This window comes from Salmo salar, chromosome ssa12 (assembly GCF_905237065.1).
Source record: "Salmo salar chromosome ssa12, Ssal_v3.1, whole genome shotgun sequence".
NCBI lineage: Eukaryota > Metazoa > Chordata > Actinopteri > Salmoniformes > Salmonidae > Salmo > Salmo salar.
The window spans coordinates 39962656-39984684 of record NC_059453.1 but is presented as its reverse complement, the minus strand read 5'-3'; the positions used below and the strand labels follow the sequence as shown (position 1 = coordinate 39984684).

At 41.4% G+C, this 22029-nt stretch overlaps 1 protein-coding gene across 3 annotated transcripts; it reads left to right on the top strand.

Annotated features, from left to right (window-relative positions):
- Window positions 1-5775: 5775 nt before the first annotated feature.
- On the top strand, window positions 5776-19670 carry LOC106565030 (RNA-binding protein 12). Of its 3 annotated transcripts, none has more exons than XM_014131607.2 (2): window positions 5776-5897; window positions 15403-19670. In XM_014131607.2, the coding sequence occupies exons 1-2, from the start codon at window positions 5779-5781 to the stop codon at window positions 18770-18772; spliced, it is 3489 nt and encodes a 1162-aa protein (XP_013987082.2). In that variant the 5' UTR covers window positions 5776-5778; the 3' UTR covers window positions 18773-19670. The 3 variants fall into 3 exon arrangements, with proteins under 3 accessions (XP_013987082.2, XP_045547323.1, XP_013987083.2); XM_045691367.1 differs by lacking the exon at window positions 5776-5897 and adding an exon at window positions 6272-6864; XM_014131608.2 differs by lacking the exon at window positions 5776-5897 and adding an exon at window positions 6932-7072.
- The last annotated feature ends 2359 nt before the right edge of the window (window positions 19671-22029 follow it).

Below are 22029 nucleotides of genomic sequence, written 5' to 3'. Positions count from 1 at the left end.
TTCTATTTTTCTCATTATTTTTCACTTGCTTGCTGATTTTCTATATGAACAATAAAATGGTTTTGGGAAGGCACCCAGATTTTACCAAACGTTCCAGGTATGAAATCATTTTTAAGGCCCAATGTAGCAGTTTTCAAATAATTTCTGGGTAACAATTAAGTACCTTACTGTGATTGTTTTCAATTGAAATGGTGAAAAATAAACAAAATAGCTGCGAAGAGCAACTTCTCTGTCTTGGGGGGTCAAAACGGCAGGCCAAAACCCCATCCCACCAAAACAGGTTGAAATTTCTGGCAGCCTTTTCAAACCGCTCTTACGGGGAAAAGGGCATTATCATTTTCAGGGAAATTATCATTGAATGGGAAATTTGATAGGGTTTGCCAAGAAACCCATACAGTAGGCTGGTTTTCCAGACCCAGATTTAGCCTAGTCCTGGACTAAAATGCCCTTTCAATGGCAATTCTCTGTTAAGAATTATTTTTAGAACAGGACCAGGTTTAATCTGGGTCTAGGAAACCAGCCTTTAAAGCAACTCAAACGCCAGTCCTTGAGGGCCAAGTTCTGTGGGTTTTCACTCCTCCCTTGTACTTGATTGATCAATTAAGGTAATTGATTAGCTAAAACTCCCCCTTACCTGGTTGTCTAGATCTTAATTGCAAACAAATTGAAAGGAAAAGACAAAACCAAGCAGACACATGGCCCTCCAGGAACTGAGTTGTTAAAAGGCAGGGGTGTACCTCTTGGGTAGGGGGCAGTATTTTCACGGCCGGATGAAAAACGTACCCAAATTACACAGCCTACTACTCTCGGGCCCAGGAACTAGAATATGCATATTATTAGTAGATTTGGATAGAAAACACTATGAAATGTCTAAAACTGTTTGAATGATGTCTGTGAGTGTAACAGAACTCATATGGCAGGCAAAAACCTGAGAAAAATCAAACCAGGAAGTGGGAAATCTGGTTCTTGTAGTCTTTTCAAGTCATTGCCAATCTAACACAGTGACTTAGGGTTCATTTTGCACTTCCTAAGGCTTCCACTAGATGTCAACAGTCTTTAGAAAGTTGTTGAGGCGTCTATGGTGAACAGAGAGCGAATAAAGGAAGTTGGAAGTTGTTGACTCAGGAATGCACATGAGTTCATAGGCGCGCATTCACTTGAGAGGTAGCTGTGTTCCAAAATGTTTTTCAAGACATTGGAATCGTCCGGTTGGAATATTATTGATGTTGTAAGTTAAAAAGGCCCTAAAGATTGATGCTATACAACGTTTGACATGTTTGAATGAACGTAAATAGAACTTTTACTCAATGTTTTTGTATTTTGTTCAGTAGTCCACTGTTGATATGGTCTCACATTTTTTATTTCAGCAGTTTACAGATGGAGCACTGTATATAATTATGTTCATATATTGTGTGTGTGTGTGTGTGTGTGTGTGTGTTAAGAGAGTACACATTTATTCCACTGTCACAAGGCCCACTTTCAATTCCACTATAGATGCTAGTGGCAAACATGCCTACTATAAGGCTAAGATAACATCTGTTTCTTGTGTCTTACAAGCTAGCCTAGCGCTAAACCTAAATGTACCTTGTTTTTATCATGCAGTTTAATGGAAAATTTTTGACTGATTGATATGAGTTCTCTGAACATGAATTTTATTTTGAAGTGGTGTAAAACGTATGCAGCCTTTTTTATATAGGCTACTCATCAATTAAGTTGTTTATTTCAATTTTTTAAAGCAGGGGTCACCAACCTTTTTGAAACAGAGCTACTTCATGGGTACTGAGTTATACGAAGGGCTACCAGTTTGATACGCTCTTCTGAAATAACAAATTTGCTCAGTTTGCCTTTAGTTATACGTTATTAATAATGATTAATGATACTCATCTATGTGAAGACACTGATCACGTTAATAATTTCTCACAATAATTATCAACAATGACAATAAGGTGGGAAACAGATATCAATATTCAGCACTTTAATCTCAGTAATTGTTACATTTTCAGATGATCACTTACATCACTACATTTCATAGGAAAAATGTCCCATTTTCACTAGCCACTGACAAACCCTTTTAACAAATCATGAGCTATGTTGCACTATGTTTCAAAAAGTTATCAATTATGTAATGTTAGAAAAATCAACTTATTTTTAAATAAATCTTGTCACATTTTGAACTAATGACCAAATCTGCTGCATTTTTTAACACACTTTTAAATTGAACACAATTCTTCAATATTTTAATTCAACTTCGCCATGGCACTGCCATGTTGCCACTGACAACATCTGGTATCTGTTTCTTTGTTAGTGGGAAGACTGGCATTGCATGCTGTTCACCAGTGCATTGTAATCTGGTGTGTAACTTGACACTGCAATTGTGAGTGAGTCTTTCAGATGTACATCAGTGAGGCGTGTTCTGTGTTTGTTCTTGATGAAGTTCATGTCAGAAAACGCTGATTCACAGAGATAGGTTGAACCAAACAGGCTAGTAACCTTCATAGCTGCTGTGCATACTCCACTGTACTTCTCTGTGTCAACAAGGCACCAAAAGTTTGGTGTAGGCTTTGAGGTAGGTGGAGGTCATTTTGCAATGTTATGATTTCAATCTCCACCTGTCCAGCATCGAAGTTGAACGTTGCACTTAGTTGCTCAGCAAAGAATGTTGTGTCCATATTCATGAAAGGATTGGAAATGAACGACACACATGGCTCAAGCTGATGAAGGTTACAAAACCTATTCTCAAACTCTTGCCCAAGTCTGTTTATGACTTCACAGTACTTTTCTGCAACTTTGTCAAATGTCTCAGATGCAGAAGCATTGTCTTTCAGCACCGACTGCACAGAGGGAAAGTGCAGCACCTTTTTTTCTGTAAATCCACAGAGAAAATGTTAATCTTGGCTTTAAATGCATTTGAAGCACTTATCAGATCAACAACAGTCTTACCTTTGCCTTGCAGCTTGCAGTTCAAGTCGTTTAGTTTCCCAGTAATGTCCGTCAAAAATGCAAGGTCAAGTGTCCACTCTGTGACCTCTAGCAGTGAGACGTCTTCGCCTTTGGACTGCTTGAACTCTTTGATTTCACCCAAAAGTGACAAAAAACGAAGTAAAACTCGTCCTCTGCTGAGCCATCGGATTTCTGTGTGTAGCAGCAGGTCACCATATTCAGCTGACATCTCCTCCAATAGCACCTTGAAAATCCTGTGCTGTTTTGCTTTGGAGCGGATGTTGTTTATGATTTTTACAACGGGAGTCATCACGTGCTCAAAGCCGATCACTTTTGCACATAACGCCTGCTGGTGAATGATGCAGTGGTAATGCAGAAATTTTGGGAATTCTGGGTCACTTTTACAGTGAGTGATGAAACCTGTATGTCGGCCGATCATAGCAGGAGCCCCGTCTGTAGTCACCGCTACCAGCTTTTCCAATGGTACCTTTTTCTGCACGAAAAACTCCTTCACCGTGTTATAAATGTCAACTCCCCTCGTAGTTGTCTTTAAGGGCAGTAGTGCCAGGAGTTCTTCTCTTGTGGAGAAATCTTCAAACACCATCCGGATAAAAACTAACAGCTGAGCTATACTGCCGCTGTCCACGGACTCGTCGCACTGGATGCTAAACCAGCTGCACTTTGCCAGAAACTGCATTCAGCTAACATCTTCGCAGTGCCCGCTAGCTTACTCTCCACGAGCACTGGTTTTTTCGAGCGCACAATACTGACCTATGAACTAGAGAAGTTTAGGTGAACTCTGACCTAATCTAAACTCATGTATAATGAAAATATTTTTAAGATATTGTCATTTTTACATATATATAAATGCAAATGTGATTAAAAAGAATGGCAAAAGAATATAATTAAATTTCAGACGCGGCTCACTAGTGAGTTGTGCTATTTTTAGACCAGGCCTGCAGGCGACTCATGTGGTCCCTGGGGGCGACCTGGTGCCCGTGGGCACCGTGTTGGTGACCCCTGTTTTAAAGAGTAAAATGCTGGGTGTTCTTTGATATTTGGGATATCTGCATTTCTCACTTTGTCCTAATGAGCCCACAGATTGTGAAAGGCCTAGTATACGGCACTGTGGTGAAATGGTAGGTTGTTTTGTGGACATACATGACAACCTAGGGCTTGCTTTGAACATGCTGATGAACGTAAAGCATATTTAGAAACTGATATGGCCTGGAAGATGCCTTTTTCACTGTTAGAGCCGATGGAAAAAGCTGCTAAGTTGCAATGCAAAGCAAGTTCGGACTTACCTTTCATTCAGTATTCATACATGCCTATTTTGGTTTGCTTCCTTTTAAAAGTCACTGAGTGTGCTTCTGGATTTTACTTTATATTATGCATTACACTACTTTTTGGGTACCAAACTGTCAGGTATAAGGCAATGAGAGCCACTTGCAGAGCCAATTGGTTTACTGTTGGATTATATTTATGAATTGTGCGAGGTGACATGGTGTATAGTAGATTAAGTATTTGTGGAATTGTGCTTCCAATATCAAGGCAAAGTTTTGCTGGACATGATTTATTATGGTTGGACTTCACGATATTCCTTCTTTTCCCATCTGATCTCACACTTTTGAAATCAAGCCGTTAACCGGATTGTAATCTAAAGCAGTAGGCTATATCAGAAATTGCCATATAGCTGGTCTTTGTTGATATAATAGACACAATCCCAAATCCGGAGTGAATCTGACATGGGACGCAAGCACAGCCTTGTGCAGAATAAGCCACAGTTTCATCACTTCCAATTGACACTGGATTTCAAATGGGGACAACATTGTGATGGATATTTTTGTTCAGTAAAAAGTGTTTCCAATTGATTTGCCTAATTTGTGTCGTTCCCAATTAGTCTCAACTCTACAAATGGCTATTTATTGAGCGCAGTTGATAGGCCAACAACACTAGAAGATCGAATGTATTGGGTTGTAAATGGCTACATTATTATACAGAAAAATCATTCAGTGATGCAGTGAACAGCTAAGACTACAGTGTTGCTGGCTATTAACTAACTTAATTGCTTTACTTATTTTTGTATCAATTGATGTGCTGAACTTCAGAGTGAGCTGAAGTGTCTGTTCTACAGGATTGTATTATCATTTGAGCTGAATAGGCGTTCTGTCCAAGGATATGGGTAGAAATGCATGTATAGCTATAAAATGTATAGGTGTGGAGAAATGGATAGCCAGAATTTGAGAACAAAAATTACAGCTCAAAGTGAAAATATTAGATAGCCTACATAGGAAATAGAGCCTTGGTATTTGCTGTATACAGAAAGGGTTGTGTGCTCTCTGTGTGTGGTAGCCTAATATACAAATAACTTCAGTTAGTGGTGTTAATTTTACTTAATTGTTTACATTTAGATGAGTAGTAGTGCAGAAATAAGTTGCACACCTTTTAAACCAGTACAAAGCATAAGTGGATTATAAAAAAAAAAACTGATTTGAATGAAAACATGTATATTTTGGTGTTGAATTTTACTGCAGACGTCCATATTTTAAATTAGGTGCTTGGCAAAAATGCACCAGTTTCACAAGCTCTGCTCTCTGTAAGAATATTTTTGATCAGGACATAGTAACCTATTAATTTGCAAATTCGCAAGGCACGAGAGATCTGGGCTACGTTTCAAACTAATAAAAGATACACCTTCGTCAATTTACCATCGCCTTATGCCCTTAGGGGAATTGCCGCCCCCAATCTTGTCGTTGGTTCAAATGACGACGCAAGGGAAGTTAGCAACGTAAGACCCTCAGCCCTCGTTTTTAATGGCGTTTGCGAATGTACAATTTTATGTTCACGTCGGGCGTGAAACGCCCCATAATTCAATTCGCGATGATTGTACATCTGCTAAGAAAAGTCTGCCAAAACTTAAAACCTCAACATCAATATGGAGATGTCAACATACAAGTGTAAGTAAAAACAAATGTACATAAGTTATAAATTAAATTCACAAACACGTCTAGTAAAAGTAATGATGTTTTTGTTTTTGGAAATTGTAGAAATAAAACATTTTCCTTCTTCAGAAGTTACAGCTAGGCAGGCTAACGTTAGTTAGCTAATTAATTAGCTATTATACAGTAGGCGTTAATAATGTCATGCAATCATAATTGTCTACTTACATAGTTCATGTAAGTAGACATGCAATCATAATTGACTAGCGCATATAAACCACCAACAAGCTTCCGGTGGATGAAAACACAGTCATCGCGGGATGAACGTGTGACGAATTTCCGGGCAAGGGCGGTCCCTTTAAAAATCGCTTCCTTCCTTCCTCGCCCCGCAAGTGTATACTCGTCAGACGTCATGAAACGTTATCAGAAGTGGTTAATGGCTGTTTATTGAACGGAGTTTATACGTTAACATTGTACATCGGATGGATAGGCTAATCGTAAATGGCTACATCTTTTATATCTATAGAAGAAGAAAAAAATTCACCCTGTCGCACTGGGTGTAGTTTCAACAAGGATATGCAGTCGTCACTAATTACCACAGCCACAAATGGCTAAACCACGCCTATTTCTACCATTTCTAAACCTAACCCTAAACTTAACCCTAGGCACACTGTAACATTATGACTAACCTTAATTTAAGATTAAGACCAAAAAGCACATTTTGGTTTTCATACATTTTTACTATACAGGCAATTTGTGGCTGTGGTAACTAGTGACAACCGGGATATGTGTGTAGTCACTTCCTGCACGGTCAGTACTATCCGGGATTCTTAGGACGTCCCCTACCTAACCTTAACCCTTACCTTAACCACAAATATACAAATATTTGCCTTAACCATGTTAAACTTCAACGACTTGCATGGGGTAGGGACGTCCCAAGTATTCCGGATAGCACGGACTCTTCCCCCTGCTCTGCGGGCACCGGGTGAGTGACATTGCCTCTTGTCCAATAGGAACGTTTTTTATGGTGGCTGATCATCCAATGTTGAGCTCACTTGATCATCTGCCACACCTTTTTTAGGAAACATTTCCTCGACTCCATATTCATTTCGTGTTACGGCATGGTGCTGTTCAGTTGTAAGACAAGTACAATTGTTTCATAAGAGACCTGATATTCCGTTTCGTGCGACAAGGTAATATTTGTAGGCTACTTAATTTTATAAGGTAAGCCTCTGTTAGTTTAGAGATCGAGGCAAATCCGTGTATTGTTATTTTGTGGGCGTAATGGGCCTTGGGGTTCTTGTCAGTCTTTTATTTTTTTATTTTATTTTATTTTTTAAATAATTGTTGAGTTAACTTCATAGAAAGTTCTCTCTCCATGTCGAGTCTCTACTATAAAATAAGCGTCTGGTAGTTTTCAGGGTGTCTGATTCACAGCTGAACTTTTGCTGTTAACTAGGAAGTATGTAGTTTATTGTAAATATACAGTACCAGTGTGTTGTGAACAACATTAGCGTGAGCCAGGGTTTTTAGCAGGACTACTCACAACCTGCCCAAAAGGCCTGAAAACTAGCCCAACATTTTTTTTCACAGTAAGAGAGTTAACATATTTATACAATAAACCCTTTTTTCCCCCACCATAACGTTTGAGGGAATTAAGAATAAATATCATAGTAATTTGTAACAAAATTAGATGCAAAATTCGGTTTAACTCTAAATAATAATTATTGCGAGCTATAAAGGAATTTGAATATGTCACAAGAGAAGATAATTCGCTAGTATTAAACTCCCAAGATAAATCCACATCCATTGATGGAAAATTAACTCGTTTGACTTATGATTATGCAAAAAGGCACAAGTGGGTGTGGTATGTTGCCAATACACCTCAGCTAACGCTTCAAGAACACCGATAATATGGTTGCGCAAAATAGTGTGCAGCATCATCTGGAGTATGTATGTATGTATGTATGCAACAAAAGTAAAACATTCACCTTCTGTTACCGTTTCTGTCAAAGCCGTGCGCATACAGTTTGACGCATACGTTCGATAACAATGCAACACACCGAATGCCCTGCAACTGCCTCTGCAACCTCATAACGAAGCAAAAACAGTTTTTTTAGCAATTTTAGCAAAAGTATAATACATAAAATACTTATCACATATACATAAGTATTCAGATCCTTAACTCTGTACTTTGTTGAAGCACCTTTGGTAGCGATTACAGCCTCGAGTCTTCTTGCGTATGACGCTACCCAAGAAGGTAGCGATCGGGTTCAAGTCCGGGCTCTGGCTGGGCCACCCAAGGATATTCAGCGCATTGTCCCAAAGCCACTCCTGCTTTGTCTTGGCTGTGTGCTTATGGTCGTTGTCCTGTTGGAAGGTGAATCTTCAACCCAGTCTGAGGTCCTGAGCGCTCTGGAGCAGGTTTTCATCAAGACTCTCTGTACTTTGCTCCGTTCATCTTTCCCTCAATCCTGACTAGTCTCCCAGTCCCTGTCACTGAAAAACATCCCCACAGTATGATGCTGCCACCACGCTTCACCATAAGGATGGTGCCAGGTTTCCTCCAGACTTGACGCTTGGCATTTAGGCCAAAGAGTTCAATCTTGGTTTCATCAGACCAGAGTATCTTGTTTCCCATGATCTGAGTCCTTTAGGTGCCTTTTGGAAAACTCCAAGCGGGGTGGCATTTACTAAGGAGTGGTTTCCGTCTGGCCATTCTACCACAAAGGTCTGATTGGTGGAGTGCTGCAGAGATGGTTGTTTTTCTGGAAGGTTCTCCCATCTCCAAAGAGGAACTCTGGAGATCTGTCAGAGTGACCATCGGGTTCTTGGTCACCTCCCTGACCAAGGCCTTCTCCCCCGATTTGCGCAGTTTGGCCGGATGGCCAGCTGTAGGAAGAGTCTTGGTTGCTCCAAACTTCTTCCATTTAAGAACGATGGAGGCCACTGCTCCGACATGCACTGTCAACTGTGGGACCTTACAGTTGAAGTCGGAAGTTTACATACACCTCAGCCAAATACATTTAAACTCAGTTTCACAATTCCTGACATTAAATCCTAGTAAAAATGCCCTGTCTTAGGTCAGTTAGGATCAGCACTTTATTTTAAGAATGTGAAATGTCAGAATAATAGTAGAGTGATTTTATTTCAGCTTTTATTTCTTTCTTCACATTCCCAGTGGCTCAGAAGTTTGCATACACAATTAGTATTTGGCAGTATTGCTTCGGACAAAAGTATTAACTTCGGTCAAACGTTTCAGGTAGCCTTCCACAAGCTTCCCACAATAAGTTGGGTGAATTTTGGCCCATTCCTCCTGACAGACTTGGTGTAACTGAGTCGGGTTTTTAGGCCTCCTTGCTCGCACACACTTTTTCAGTTCTGCCCACAAATGTTCTATGGGATTGAGGTCAGAGCTTTGTGATGGCCACTCTAATACCTTGGCTTTGTTGTCCTTAAGCCATTTTGCCACAACTTTGGAAGTATGCTTGGGGTCATTGTCCATTTGGAAGACCCATTTGCGACCAAGCTTTCAAATCAAATTCATTTATATAGCCCTTCTTAGATCAGCTGATATCTCAAAGTACTGTACAGAAACCCAGCCTAAAACCCCAAACAGCAAGCAATGCTGGTGTAGAAGCACGGTGACTAGGAAAAACTCCCTAGAAAGGCCAAAACCTCGGAAGAAATCTAGAGAGGAACCAGGCTATGAGGGGTGGCCAGTCCTCTTCTGGCTGTGCCGGGTGGAGATTATAACTGAACATGTCAAAGATGTACAAATGTTCATAAATTACCAGCATGGTCAAATAATAATAATCACAGTAGTTGTCGAGGGTGCAACAGGGCAGCACCTCCGGGGTAAATGTCAGTTGGCTTTTCATAGCCGATCATTGAGTATCTCTACCGCTAGCTGTCCTAGAGAGTTGAAAACAGCAGGTCTGGGACAGGTAGCACGTCCGGTGAACAGGTCAGGGTTCCATAGCCGCAGGCAGAACAGTTGAAACTGGAGCAGCAGCACAGCCAGGTGGACTGGGGACAGCAAGTGGTCATCATGCCAGGTAGTCCTGAGGCATGGTCCTAGGGCTCAGGTTCTCCTCCTCCGAAAGAAAGAGAATTAGAGAGAGCATTCTTAAATTCACACAGGACACCGGATAAGACAGGAGAAATACTCCAGATATAAGAGACTGTGTCAAGGGGCTAGGGTCAAACTATTGCAGCATAAATACTGGAGGCTGAGAACGGAGGGGTCAGGAGACACTGTGGCCCCATCCGATGATACCCCCAGACAGGGCCAAACAGGCAGGATATAACCCCACCCACTTTGCCAAAGCACAGCCCCCACACCACTAGAGGGATATCTTTAACTTCCTGATGATGTCTTGAGATGTTGCTTCAATATATCCACCAAATTTTCCTTCCTCATGAAGCCATCTATTTTGTGAAGTGCACGAGTCCCTTCTGAAGCAAAGCACCCCCACAACATGATGCTGCCACCCCCATACTTCACGTTTGGGATGGTGTTCTTCGGCTTGCAAGCCTCCCCCTTTTCCCTCCAAACATAACGATGGTCATTATGGCCAAACAGTTCTATTTTTGTTTCATCAGACCAGAGGACTTTTCTCCATGTGCGGTAGTCTGGATTTTTGATGGCGGTTTTGGAGCAGTGGCTTCTTCCTTACTGAGCGGCCTTTCAGGTTATGTCGATATAAGATTAGTTTTACTGAGGATATAGATACTTTTGTACCCATTTCCGCCAGCATTTTCACAAGGTCCTTTGGTGCGAAAAGTGTAAATCAATCCCAGAACAACAGCGAAGTACGTCCGTCTCTAGGAGACAGAAAGCGTCTCCTTCCTGAGCGGTATGCCGTCTGCGTGGTCCCATGGTGTTTATACTTGCGTACTGTTGTTTGTACAGATGAACGTGGTACCTTCAGGCATTTGGAAATTACTCCCAAGGAAGAACCAGACTTGTGGAGGTCTAGATTCTTTGTTTTCTGAAGTTATGGCTGATTTCTTTTGATTTTTCCATGATGTCAAGCAAAGAGGCACGGAGTTTGAAGGTGGGCCTTGAAATACATTCACAGGTACACCGCCAATTAACTCAAATGATGTCAATTAGCCTATCAGAAGCTTCTAATGCCAAGGGTCAGAAGTTTACATACACTGCGTGCACAATTATTAGGCAAACTTGTATTCTTCGGCATTCAGTATATTGTTGATCAAACACAATGCTCTCAGTCAATCCAAAATGTTATTGAACCTCAAACCTGAATGTTTAACAAAGGAAAAGTTAGTTGTCTTTCTCAGGGAAATATATGTGTGCACAATTATTAGGCAACTAAATTACAAAAATAATTTCTCTCAACTCACTTGTTTGTTATCAATTTTTTGAGTAAGTGTAACAGATAAGTAACACAAAATGACAATTCTATAATATTTTTGGCCTTTCAAAAATATTCAGTGACCAATATAGCCACCCTTATTTTCAAGAACTGCTATGAGCCTTCCATGGAGTCTGTCAGTTTCTTGATCTGTTCACGATCAATTTTCACTGAAGCAGCAACCACAGCCTCCCAAATGCTGTTCAAAAAGATCTGTTGTCTTCCATCACTGTAAATCTCACATTTGAGAAGGGCCCACAAGTTCTCAATAGGATTTAAGTCAGGTGAGGAAGGGGGCCAGGTCGTTATTCAGGCATCTTTGAGGCCCTTGCTGGCTAGCCAAGCAGTGGAGTACTTGGATGCATGTGATGGAGCATTGTCCTGCATAAAGATCATGGCCTTCTAGAATGCTGAGGACTTCTTCCTGTACCACTGTTTGATGAAAGAATCTTCCAGAAACTGGCAGTAGGTTTGGGAGTTGAGTTTCAGTCCATCTTCAACCCGAAAAGGTCCAACTACCTCATCCTCAATGATAGCAGCCCATACCAGTACCCCTCCTTCACCTTGCTGTCACCTGACTCAAAGTGGTGCCCTGTGTCCATTACTGATCCAGCCACGGGCCCATCCATTTGGTCCATCAAGAGTCACTTTCATTTCATCTGTCCATAAAACCTTTGAAAAATCTGTCTTCAGGTATTTCTTTGCCCAATATTGACGTTTCAACTTGTGAATCTTATTCAGTGGTGGTCTTGTTTCAGTCTTCTTGACCTTGGCCATGTCTCTGAGCACTTGACACCTTGTACTTCTGAACACTCCAGGTAGGTTGCAGTTCTGGAATATGGTGACACTGGAGGATAATGGGTTCCTGGTAGTTTGACGTTTAATTCTTCTCAAGTCTTTTGCAGTTAATTTGCGCCTTTTCTTCCCCATGCGTTTTTTGCGCCCCAGTTGACTATTCGCAACAAAACGTTTGAATGTCCGGGCGTCACGCCTCAATAGTTTAGCTATTTAAAGAGTGTCGCATCCGTCTGAAAGGCATTTTACATTTTTTGGCTTTTCAGTGTCAGTTAAATTAATTTTTTGGCCCATTTTACCTGAGGTAATGAGGCTGCCTAATAATTATACACACCTTGATATAAGGTGTTATTCACTTTCGCCACACCCTCCCTCATTACAAAAATACATATCACCTGAAAATGATTAAATCCAATAAGCATTCAAGTTTACATGGTTTGGAGTTCAAAAATGTGAATAGAAACAATGATAAGATCAGAATACTCACTTGCCTACTAATTGTGCACGCAGTGTACACTAAGTTGACTGTGCCTTTAAACAGCTTGGAGAATTCCAGAAAATTATGTCATGGCTTTAGAAGCTTCTGATAGGCTAATTGACATCATTTGAGTTAATTGGAGGTGTACCTGTGGCTGTATTTCAAGGCCCACCTTCAAACGCCGTGCCTCTTTGCTTGACATCATGGGAAAATCAAAAGAAATCAGGCAAGACCTCAGGAAAAAAAAAAATGTTTTAGACCTCCACAAATCTGGTACATCCTTGGGAGCAATTTCCAAATGCCTGAAGGTACCACGTTCATCTGTACAAACAATAGTACGCAAGTATAGACACCATGGGACCACGCAGCAGTCATACCGCTCAGGAAGGAGACGTGTTCTGTCTTAGAGATGAACCTACTTTGGTGGGAAAAGTGTAAATCAATCCCAGAACAACAGCAAAGGACCTTGCGAAGTTGCTGGAGGAAATGGGTACAAAAGTATCTATATCCACAGTAAAACGTGTCCTATATCGACATTACCTGAAATGCCACTCAGCAAGGAAGAAGCCACTGCTCCAAAACCGCCATAAAAATGCCAGACTACGGTTTGCAACTGCACATGGGGACAAAGATTGTACATTTTGGAGAAATGTCCTCTGGTCCGATGAAACAAAAATACAACCGTTTGGCCATAATGACCATCGTTATGTTTGGAGGGAAAAGGGGGAGGCTTGCAAGCCGAAGAACACCATCCCAACCGTGAAGCACGAGGGTGGCAGCATCATGTTGTGGGGGTGTTTGCTGCAGGAGCGACTGGTGCACTTCACAAAATAGATGGCATCATGAGGGAGGAGAATTATGTGGATATATTTTAGCAACATCTCAAGACATCAGTCAGGAAGTTAAAGCTTCATCACAAATGGGTCTTCCAAATGGACAATAACCCCAAACCTACTTCCAAAGTTGTGGCAAAATGGCTTCAGGACAACATAGTCAAGGTATTGGAGTGGCCATCACAAAGCCCTGACCTTGATCCCATAGAAAATTTGTGGGCAGAACTGAAAAAGTGTGTACGAGCAAGGATGCCTCCAAACCTAACTGTTACACCAGCTCTATAAGGAGGAATGGACCAGAATTCACCCAACTTATTGTGGGAAGCTTGTGGAAGGCTACCCAAAACGTTTGACCCAAGTTAAACAATTTAAAGGCAATGCTATCAAATACTAATTGAGTATGTAAACTTCTGACCCACTGGGAATGTGATGAGAAATAAATCATTCTCTCTACTATTATTCTAACATTTCACATTCTTAAAATAAAGTGGTGATCCTAACTGACCCAAGACAGGGAATTTTTACTAGGATTAAATGTCAGGAATTGTGAAAAACTGAGTTTAAATGCATTTGGATAAGGTGTATGTAAACTTCCGACTGCAACTGTATCTAGAAAGGTGTGCCTTTCCAAATAATGTCCAATCAATTGAATTTACCACAGGTGGACTCCAAGTAGTAGAAACATCAAGGATGATCAATTGAAACAGGATGTACCTGAGCTCATCATTTGAGTCGCATCACAAAGGGTCTGCAAATTGATGAGGGGAAACATTTATTTAATCCAATTTATTACATTTATCATTTATAAGGCTGTAATGTAACAAAATGTGTGAAAAGGGAACGAGTCTGAATAGTTTTTGAATGCACTGTAGGGTTATACAATTTATTGCATTAGGCTTGGGCTGTATCCAGATTTACTTAATATCCCAGTGTGGTACAAGGTCATACTGAACACAAGGGGCGCTATTTTCATACCCCACTGAGCCTTTGTAATCCGACAGTTAGCAATGCTAACAAGTAATAGTAAAATCGCATCTAAATGCTAACATTTTATAAAGTCTCTGACCTAAAGTATTTGCAAGACAGACATCCCAACTCAGTTATTCAAGTAACAAAAAAATGCTACAGAGTTTGCTGCACACACAAAACAAATATTAGACAGCAAGGCTTTTGATCCAGTAGGGAATTGTCTGCTGTTAACAAGCAAAGCTTGATTTTGGAAGAAGCTAACCACTTAGTGAGATGGCTAACTAGCTACTAAATTAGCACACCAAATGCACAACTGCAGAGCATTTACAACATTTTAGACAGTTAACTTAATATTTATACGATATCTAGCTTGCAAACATTTAGATGTGAATTCCATACAGTAACTAGATCACCTGGTGCGTGCTTAGCAACAGTGAGTGACTCAAGGCTCTGGTCTCTCATCGTTGTGCTTGTAAACAAACACGTGACTTGGGACTACCAACAAGCTTCATAATAAAAGATTATGTGACGGGTGAAATGAGGGTTCGCAATCTTCATCTCCTAACGTATTACACAAGTTGACTGCAGGTAAACTAGCTACAAATATTCCAATTCATTTTTAAAAAAGTCAAAGAAATTGTTTTGACGGCTATTTCCAAACACCCCGCTGTTCAGTATACCGTCCAAGCCTAAATTTCATTGAAATGTGTGGTACTATAATTATGAGCAAGATTTAGGCCTACGAGTAACATTTCTACATTCAAGATTTGCTTGTTAGACCTAGGGTCTACATAATGTCCTTGAGCCAAGGCTGATGTATGTGCTGAATGAAGCAATGTGTGGATGGCTGTGTAAGAGTGGTGATGAGTGGACAAACCGCCTAATACTTGCACATTTATTTTGAATTTCTCTGATGCATTGGGCTCTCATCGAATATATATATATATACACACACACACAAACGTAAGCTGTCTTGTAAATCATGGTTTCTCTCCTGCTCTTTGTTTCTTGTGTGTTCATTGCTCTTTCCTCTAGTCTTACGGTGGTTGCCTTTTTTTTACCTGCAGGTGTGTGTTGTTTCGCCTCAGCAGCATGGCTGTGGTCATCCGCTTGCAGGGTCTCCCGATAGTGGCGGGGACCATGGACATACGCCATTTCTTCTCTGGATTGACCATCCCGGATGGTGAGGTGCATATTGTAGGGGGTAAACGTGGTGAGGCTTTTATTGTTTTCGCCACAGATGAAGATGCCAGGCTTGGCATGATGCGTACAAGGGGAGCAATCAAAGGTTCAAAAGTGTCACTTTTGCTGAGCAGCAAGACCGAGATGCAGAATATACTTGAGCTCAGGCGCAGGCGTTTTAAAACTGGCAAAGTAGGGGGAGCAGCAGAAAATGGTAGCAGGCCAGGTCCCACCGTCAACACATGTGGGAGGGGCAGTTTACCCAACACTTTACAAGGGTTCAGCAACACCAGACCAGCCACCATCACCACAGCTGCCTCTGCACATGAAACCATAAGCAACAGAAATGTGTCCACGTTTGCCACCACTAGCATGGGAAACATGCCCCCCAGTTTCAGCAACAACTTCAGCAGCCCAAACCTCACCATGGAATCCAGTATGAGAACAGCCATGTCCTCCCTCAACTCTGTGCCACCACCTATCCACCCTTTGACAACCATGCCACCCATGCCTTCCATACCACTTCCACCACCAGTGTCCTCTGTGCCTCCTGTTCCCACTGTGTCACCTTTAACCCAAGGCCCCCCTGTCCTTCCCATGAGTCTGTCCCACATGGGCTCAATGCCACCATTCAACCCATGTGTCCCACCCCCTAGTGTACTGGCCCCAAGTCACATGTTTGTTGGCCATATGAACCCTCTGTTAAATCTCCAGGCACAGATGAAGGCAGCAATAGGTAATTCAGACGAGTTATATGTCCACCTTCAAGGCCTGCCCTTCTCAGCTAGTGAAAGGGATATTAGGGAGATTTTCTGTGGGTTAGGGGTGGACTCCATCCGACTGGTCAGGGACAACTTTGGCCGGAGTTGCGGAAGGGCCCTGGCCAAGTTCTTTTCCCCTCAGGACACTTTTGAGGCGCTCAAAAGAAGCAGCGGAATGTTAAGGCAGAGGTACGTGGACATCTCTCCGGCCACAGAGAGCCAGTGGATGAGTGTCAGCAGTGATGGCAATGGGGTAGGAGTGCAAGCCCACTCAAAATCCAGTAATATGCCCCAAGACCAGCACTGCCGCAGCAACATGAGTTCAGCGTCTCCTTCAACCAGAGATCATGCAAGGTCTCGCTCCCCTCACAAGAAGGAGTTCTATCTCTACCTAAAAGGCCTGCCCTACGGAGTAGTAAATAAACAGATCTGTGAGTTCTTCAAAAACCTGGACGTTATGGAAGACCGCATTTACATTGCTTATGGACCCACTGGCCAAGCTACAGGTGAGGGCTTTGTCCAGTTGAGAAATGAAATTGATTACAAGGCTGCCCTCAGCTATCACAGGATGTATATGGGAAACCGATTCATACAAGTTCAAACCATCAGTAAGAAAGCTATGTTTGAAAAGATTGATTCCATTCGTCAAAGGATGCAGGGTGTTGATAAGAAAAACTCTGAATCAGACAAGAGCCCTAGAAACTGTGCACACATCTCAAATATGCCATATAATGTGTCAAAGGAAGATGTTCATCTGTTTCTGAAAGGCATTGCGATAGTTGAAGAAAGTCTTAAAGTTCTGGTTGACAGCAGTGGTAAAGGTCTAGGTCAGGCTGTTGTGCAGCTCAGGGTAGAGGAGGATGTGCTAAATGCTGAGAGACTACACAGGCAGAAGTTAAATGGCAGAAATGCCTTTGTGCATTTGGTCACCTTTGAGGAGATGAAGGAAATTGAGAGAAACCCACCACCACAGGTTAAGAGAGTTAAGAGAAGCCAGAAATTTGAAGGGAACTCTCAAGGCCAGGCACAGTATATGGGAAGCCAATTCATACAAGTTCAAACCATCAGTAAGAAAGCTATGTTTGAAAAGATTGATTCCGTTCGTCAAAGGATGCAGGGTGTTGATAAGAAAAACTCTGAATCAGGCAAGAGCCCTAGAAACTGTGCACACATCTCAAATATTCCATATAATGTGTCAAAGGAAGATGTCCATCTGTTTCTGGAAGGCATTGCGGTAGTTGAAGAAAGTCTTAAAGTTCTGGTTGACAGCAGTGGTAACGGTCTAGGTCAGGCTGTTGTGCAGTTCAAGGTAGAGGAGGATGCGCTAAATGCTGAGAAACTACACAGGCAGAAGTTAAATGGCAGAGATGCCTTTGTGCATTTGGTCACCTTTGAGGAGATGAAGGAAATCGAGAGAAACCCACCACCACAGGATAAGAGAATTGAGAGATGCCAGAAATTTGAAGGGAACTCTCAAGGCCAGGCACACGGCCATGCTCAGGCACAGAATCCTATTCAAGCCCAAGCTCACCCCTTTGCCGGTATAACAGGAGAAGAGTTCAACTTCCTCAGAAACACTGTTGGCAATTTAGGCAATGGTCCTTTTCCTCAATTTACTGTCCCAGGTAATGGATTAGTGGGCCCTCCTCCACCCCCATTTGCAGCAAGTCTAGAGAATGTAGCCCTTAGCATTCCCCCACCCATGGTTGCCGGTCACTTGCCTGGAGCAGTTCTGGCACCCCCAAGCTTCCGACCTCAATTTACTGTCCCAGGTAATGGACTAGTGGGCCCTCCTCCACCCCCATTTTCAGCAAGTCTAGAGAATGTTGCCCTTAGCATTCCCCCACCCATGGTTGCCGGTCACTTGCCTGGAGCAGTTCTGGCACCCCCAAGCTTCCGACCTCAATTTACTGTCCCAGGTAATGGACTAGTGGGCCCTCCTCCACCCCCATTTGCAGCAAGTCTAGAGAATGTTTCCCTTAGCATTCCTCCACCCATGGTTGCCGGTCACTTGCCTGGAGCAGTTCTGGCACCCCCAAGCTTCCGACCAGGTATCAACAATGGCCCACCTGGCTTTGGACCAGAGGGCTTGAGGGGCAGGCCACCTTTTGACAACGGCTCTAGAAAGAGCAGAGGCCATAACCGAGGAAGTGGCCAAGGGCGTTCAGAAGTGCGCCCTCAGTCTGCCTTGGTCAGTGGCCCTGGCTCTGACCCTCTGAGAGAGCAGTCAACCGGAGGCCCTGGTAACCCTCGTGGACCAACCATTGTAAAGATCCAAAACATGCCTTTCACCGTAACAGTCGATGAGATCCTAGATTTCTTTCATGGGTATCAAGTGCTGCCTGGTTCAGTCTGTCAGCAGTTCAGTGAAAAGGGCCTGCCCACTGGTGAAGCAATGGTTGCCTTTGAGTCACACGAGGAGGCATCATCTGCTGTCATGGATTTAAATGATAGGCCTATTGGGGCTAGTAAATTGAAGATAACCATAGGATAAGACTCCAATGTTCCCCTCTACCAATAATGATTAAGTGACACATCAGGTTTCATTAATGCAAAAGTAAGAACTTGCATTTAGGATTTAGCATTTAAGCTCCCAACTATCTTTAGCTCCTTTACCAAAGTTATCAAGTTGTTAGTAGCGTAAGAATAAAATGGCACGCTGCTATATTGATTTGATGTATAATATGATAACTAAAGTGGGATGTTTGGATTTTCCAAATGGCAAAAAGCCAACTGTTGCCATGTTGATGTAGCTTGAGTCCAATCATATTTAGAGTAAGAGCCTTGAATGATATGGTTGGATTAAGAGGATAGTCTTATTGCTGTGCTGAGATGTCACTTTCACTTGGAAGCATGTATTATTTTCAAATTCCCGACACGTTTTGTGTTCTTGTATTTCTTCCATAGATTTAACATTCTCTTTGTGATGATTTTCTAAAGGGGGTACTTGCCAAATGCTGCCATGCATGGTGTTAGTACAGAGAACACTCATTGTGTCATGGTTAAAGCATTTGCTTATTTGCTCTATGCTGTTTTTCACTGTTAGTAAATGCAAATCTCAATGTTGTTGCTAGCTATGTTATATGATAAATTGTACTGCTTGTTTCTGAGAAAAAGATGTTGAACATTGCATTTGGTTTAATGGTCTGCAGAGCTCTTTAGAACTTTTTGTATCTGCCAACGTCCCCCTGCGATATACTCTTTTTGAATTTGAGCTGTTTTGCAAAGATGTAAATACTATTTGGAATGTTTTAGTTTTGTAGTGTTGTCTAACAAGAGACACTTAAGTTTTATATTTTTGGGGACGTTCCAGCTTATTTCACAAGTGTGTGTATACTGTTTAGCGTACACTTTTGTCAATAAAATGACATTTCTGACAGATTTACAAGCCATTCTATTTTTCTCATTATTTTTCACTTGCTTGCTGATTTTCTATATGAACAATAAAATGGTTTTGGGAAGGCACCCAGATTTTACCAAACGTTCCAGGTATGAAATCATTTTTAAGGCCCAATGTAGCAGTTTTCAAATAATTTCTGGGTAACAATTAAGTACCTTACTGTGATTGTTTTCAATTGAAATGGTGAAAAATAAACAAAATAGCTGCGAAGAGCAACTTCTCTGTCTTGGGGGGGCAAAACGGCAGGCCAAAACCCCATCCCACCAAAACAGGTTGAAATTTCTGGCAGCCTTTTCAAACCGCTCTTACGGGGAAAAGGGCATTGTCATTTTCAGGGAAATTATCATTGAATGGGAAATTTGATAGGGTTTGCCAAGAAACCCATACAGTAGGCTGGTTTTCCAGACCCAGATTTAGCCTAGTCCTGGACTAAAATGCCCTTTCAATGGCAATTCTCTGTTAAGAATTATTTTTAGAACAGGACCAGGCTTAATCTGTGTCTAGGAAACCAGCCTTTAAAGCAACTCAAACGCCAGTCCTTGAGGGCCAAGTTCTGTGGGTTTTCACTCCTCCCTTGTACTTGATTGATCAATTAAGGTAATTGATTAGCTAAAACTCCCCCTTACTTGGTTGTCTAGATCTTAATTGCAAACCCCTGCCTTTTAAAATGGAAATGTAAAACTTTTTTCAACTTCATATTCATCATCTCCAGCACCAGTAAAAAAGATAGAGGATAAGTGTTTCAAATTACATCATTGGAGTTCTTTGTGTAATTTTAACCAGTTATGTGTAGGCGTTGCCTACTAATTCCCTACTAATTGGTTGTCTTTGCAAAACGCTTATTTTTTTATCTTTTTTACTACAAAACATAGAAATGTTCCATTTTCACATGTTGATATTGGTGTGGTGCTGGAGATGAATATGAAGTTGACTTTTTTTTAATTTCCCTTTAAGGTTCACTTTACTCAATGTTTTTGTATTTTGTTCAGTAGTCCACTGTTGATATGGTCTCACATTTTTTATTTCAGCACAAACAGTTTACAGATGGAGCACTGTATATAATTATGTTCATAAATTGTGTGTGTGTGGGTTTTAATAGAGTACACATTTATTCCACTGTCACAAGGCCCACTTTCAATTCCACTATAGATGCTAGTGGCAAACATGCCTACTAGAAGTCTAAGATAACATCTGTTTCTTGTGTCTTACAAGCTAGCCTGGTGCTAAACCTAAATGTACCTTGTTTTTATCATGCGGTTTAATGGAACATTTTTGACTGATTCATATGAGTTCTCTGAACATGAATTTTATTTTGAAGTGGTGTAAAACGTATACAGCCTTTTTTTATATAGGCTACTCATCAATTAAGTTGTTTATTTCAAAATGTTTTAAAGAGTGAAATGCTGGGTGTTCTTTGATATTTGGGATATCTGCATTTCTCACTTTGTCCTAATGAGCCCACAGATTGTGAAAGGCCTAGTATACGGCACTGTGGTGAAATGGTAGGTTGTTTTGTGGACATACATGACAACCTAGGGCTTGCTTTGAACATGCTGATGAACGTAAAGCATATTTAGAAACTGATGTGGCCTGGAAGATGCCTTTTTCACTGTTAGAGCCCATGGAAAAAGCTGCTAAGTTGCAATGCAAAGCAAGTTCGGACTTACCTTTCATTCAGTATTCATACATGTCTATTTTGGTTTGCTTCCTTTAAAAGTCACTGAGTGTGCTTCTGGATTTTACTTTATATTATGCATTACACTACTTTTTGGGTACCAAACTGTCAGGTATAAGGCAATGAGAGTCACTTGCAGAGCCAATTGGTTTACTGTTGGATTTGCATGCAAAGGTAAGTACTAGTTATGTTTATGAATTGTGCGAGGTGACATGGTGTATAGTAGATTAAGTATTTGTGGAATTGTGCTTCCAATATCAAGGCAAAGTTTTGCTGGACATGATTTATTATGGTTGGACTTCACGATATTCCTTCTTTTCCCATCTGATCTCACACTTTTGAAATCAAGCCGTTAACCGGATTGTAATCTAAAGCAGTAGGCTATATCAGAAATTGCCATATAGCTGGTCTTTGTTGATATAATAGACACAATCCCAAATCCGGAGTGAATCTGACATGGGACGCAAGCACAGCCTTGTGCAGAATAAGCCACAGTTTCATCACTTCCAATTGACACTGGATTTCAAATGGGGACAACATTGTGATGGATATTTTGTTCAGTAAAAAGTGTTTCCGATTGATTTGCCTAATTTGTGTCGTTCCCAATTAGTCTCAACTCTACAAATGGCTATTTATTGAGCGCAGTTGATAGGCCAACAACACTGGAAGATCGAAT

Excerpts from the sequence above, each read along its gene's own strand:
- LOC106565030 (XM_014131607.2), top strand. The coding sequence starts at position 5,779 with ATGTTCACGTCGGGCGTGAAACGCCCCATAATTCAATTCGCGATGATT. Across the intron at positions 5,898-15,402 it reads GGAGATGTCAACATACAAGT|GTGTGTGTTGTTTCGCCTCA; the intron begins GTAAGTAAAAAC and ends TTTTACCTGCAG.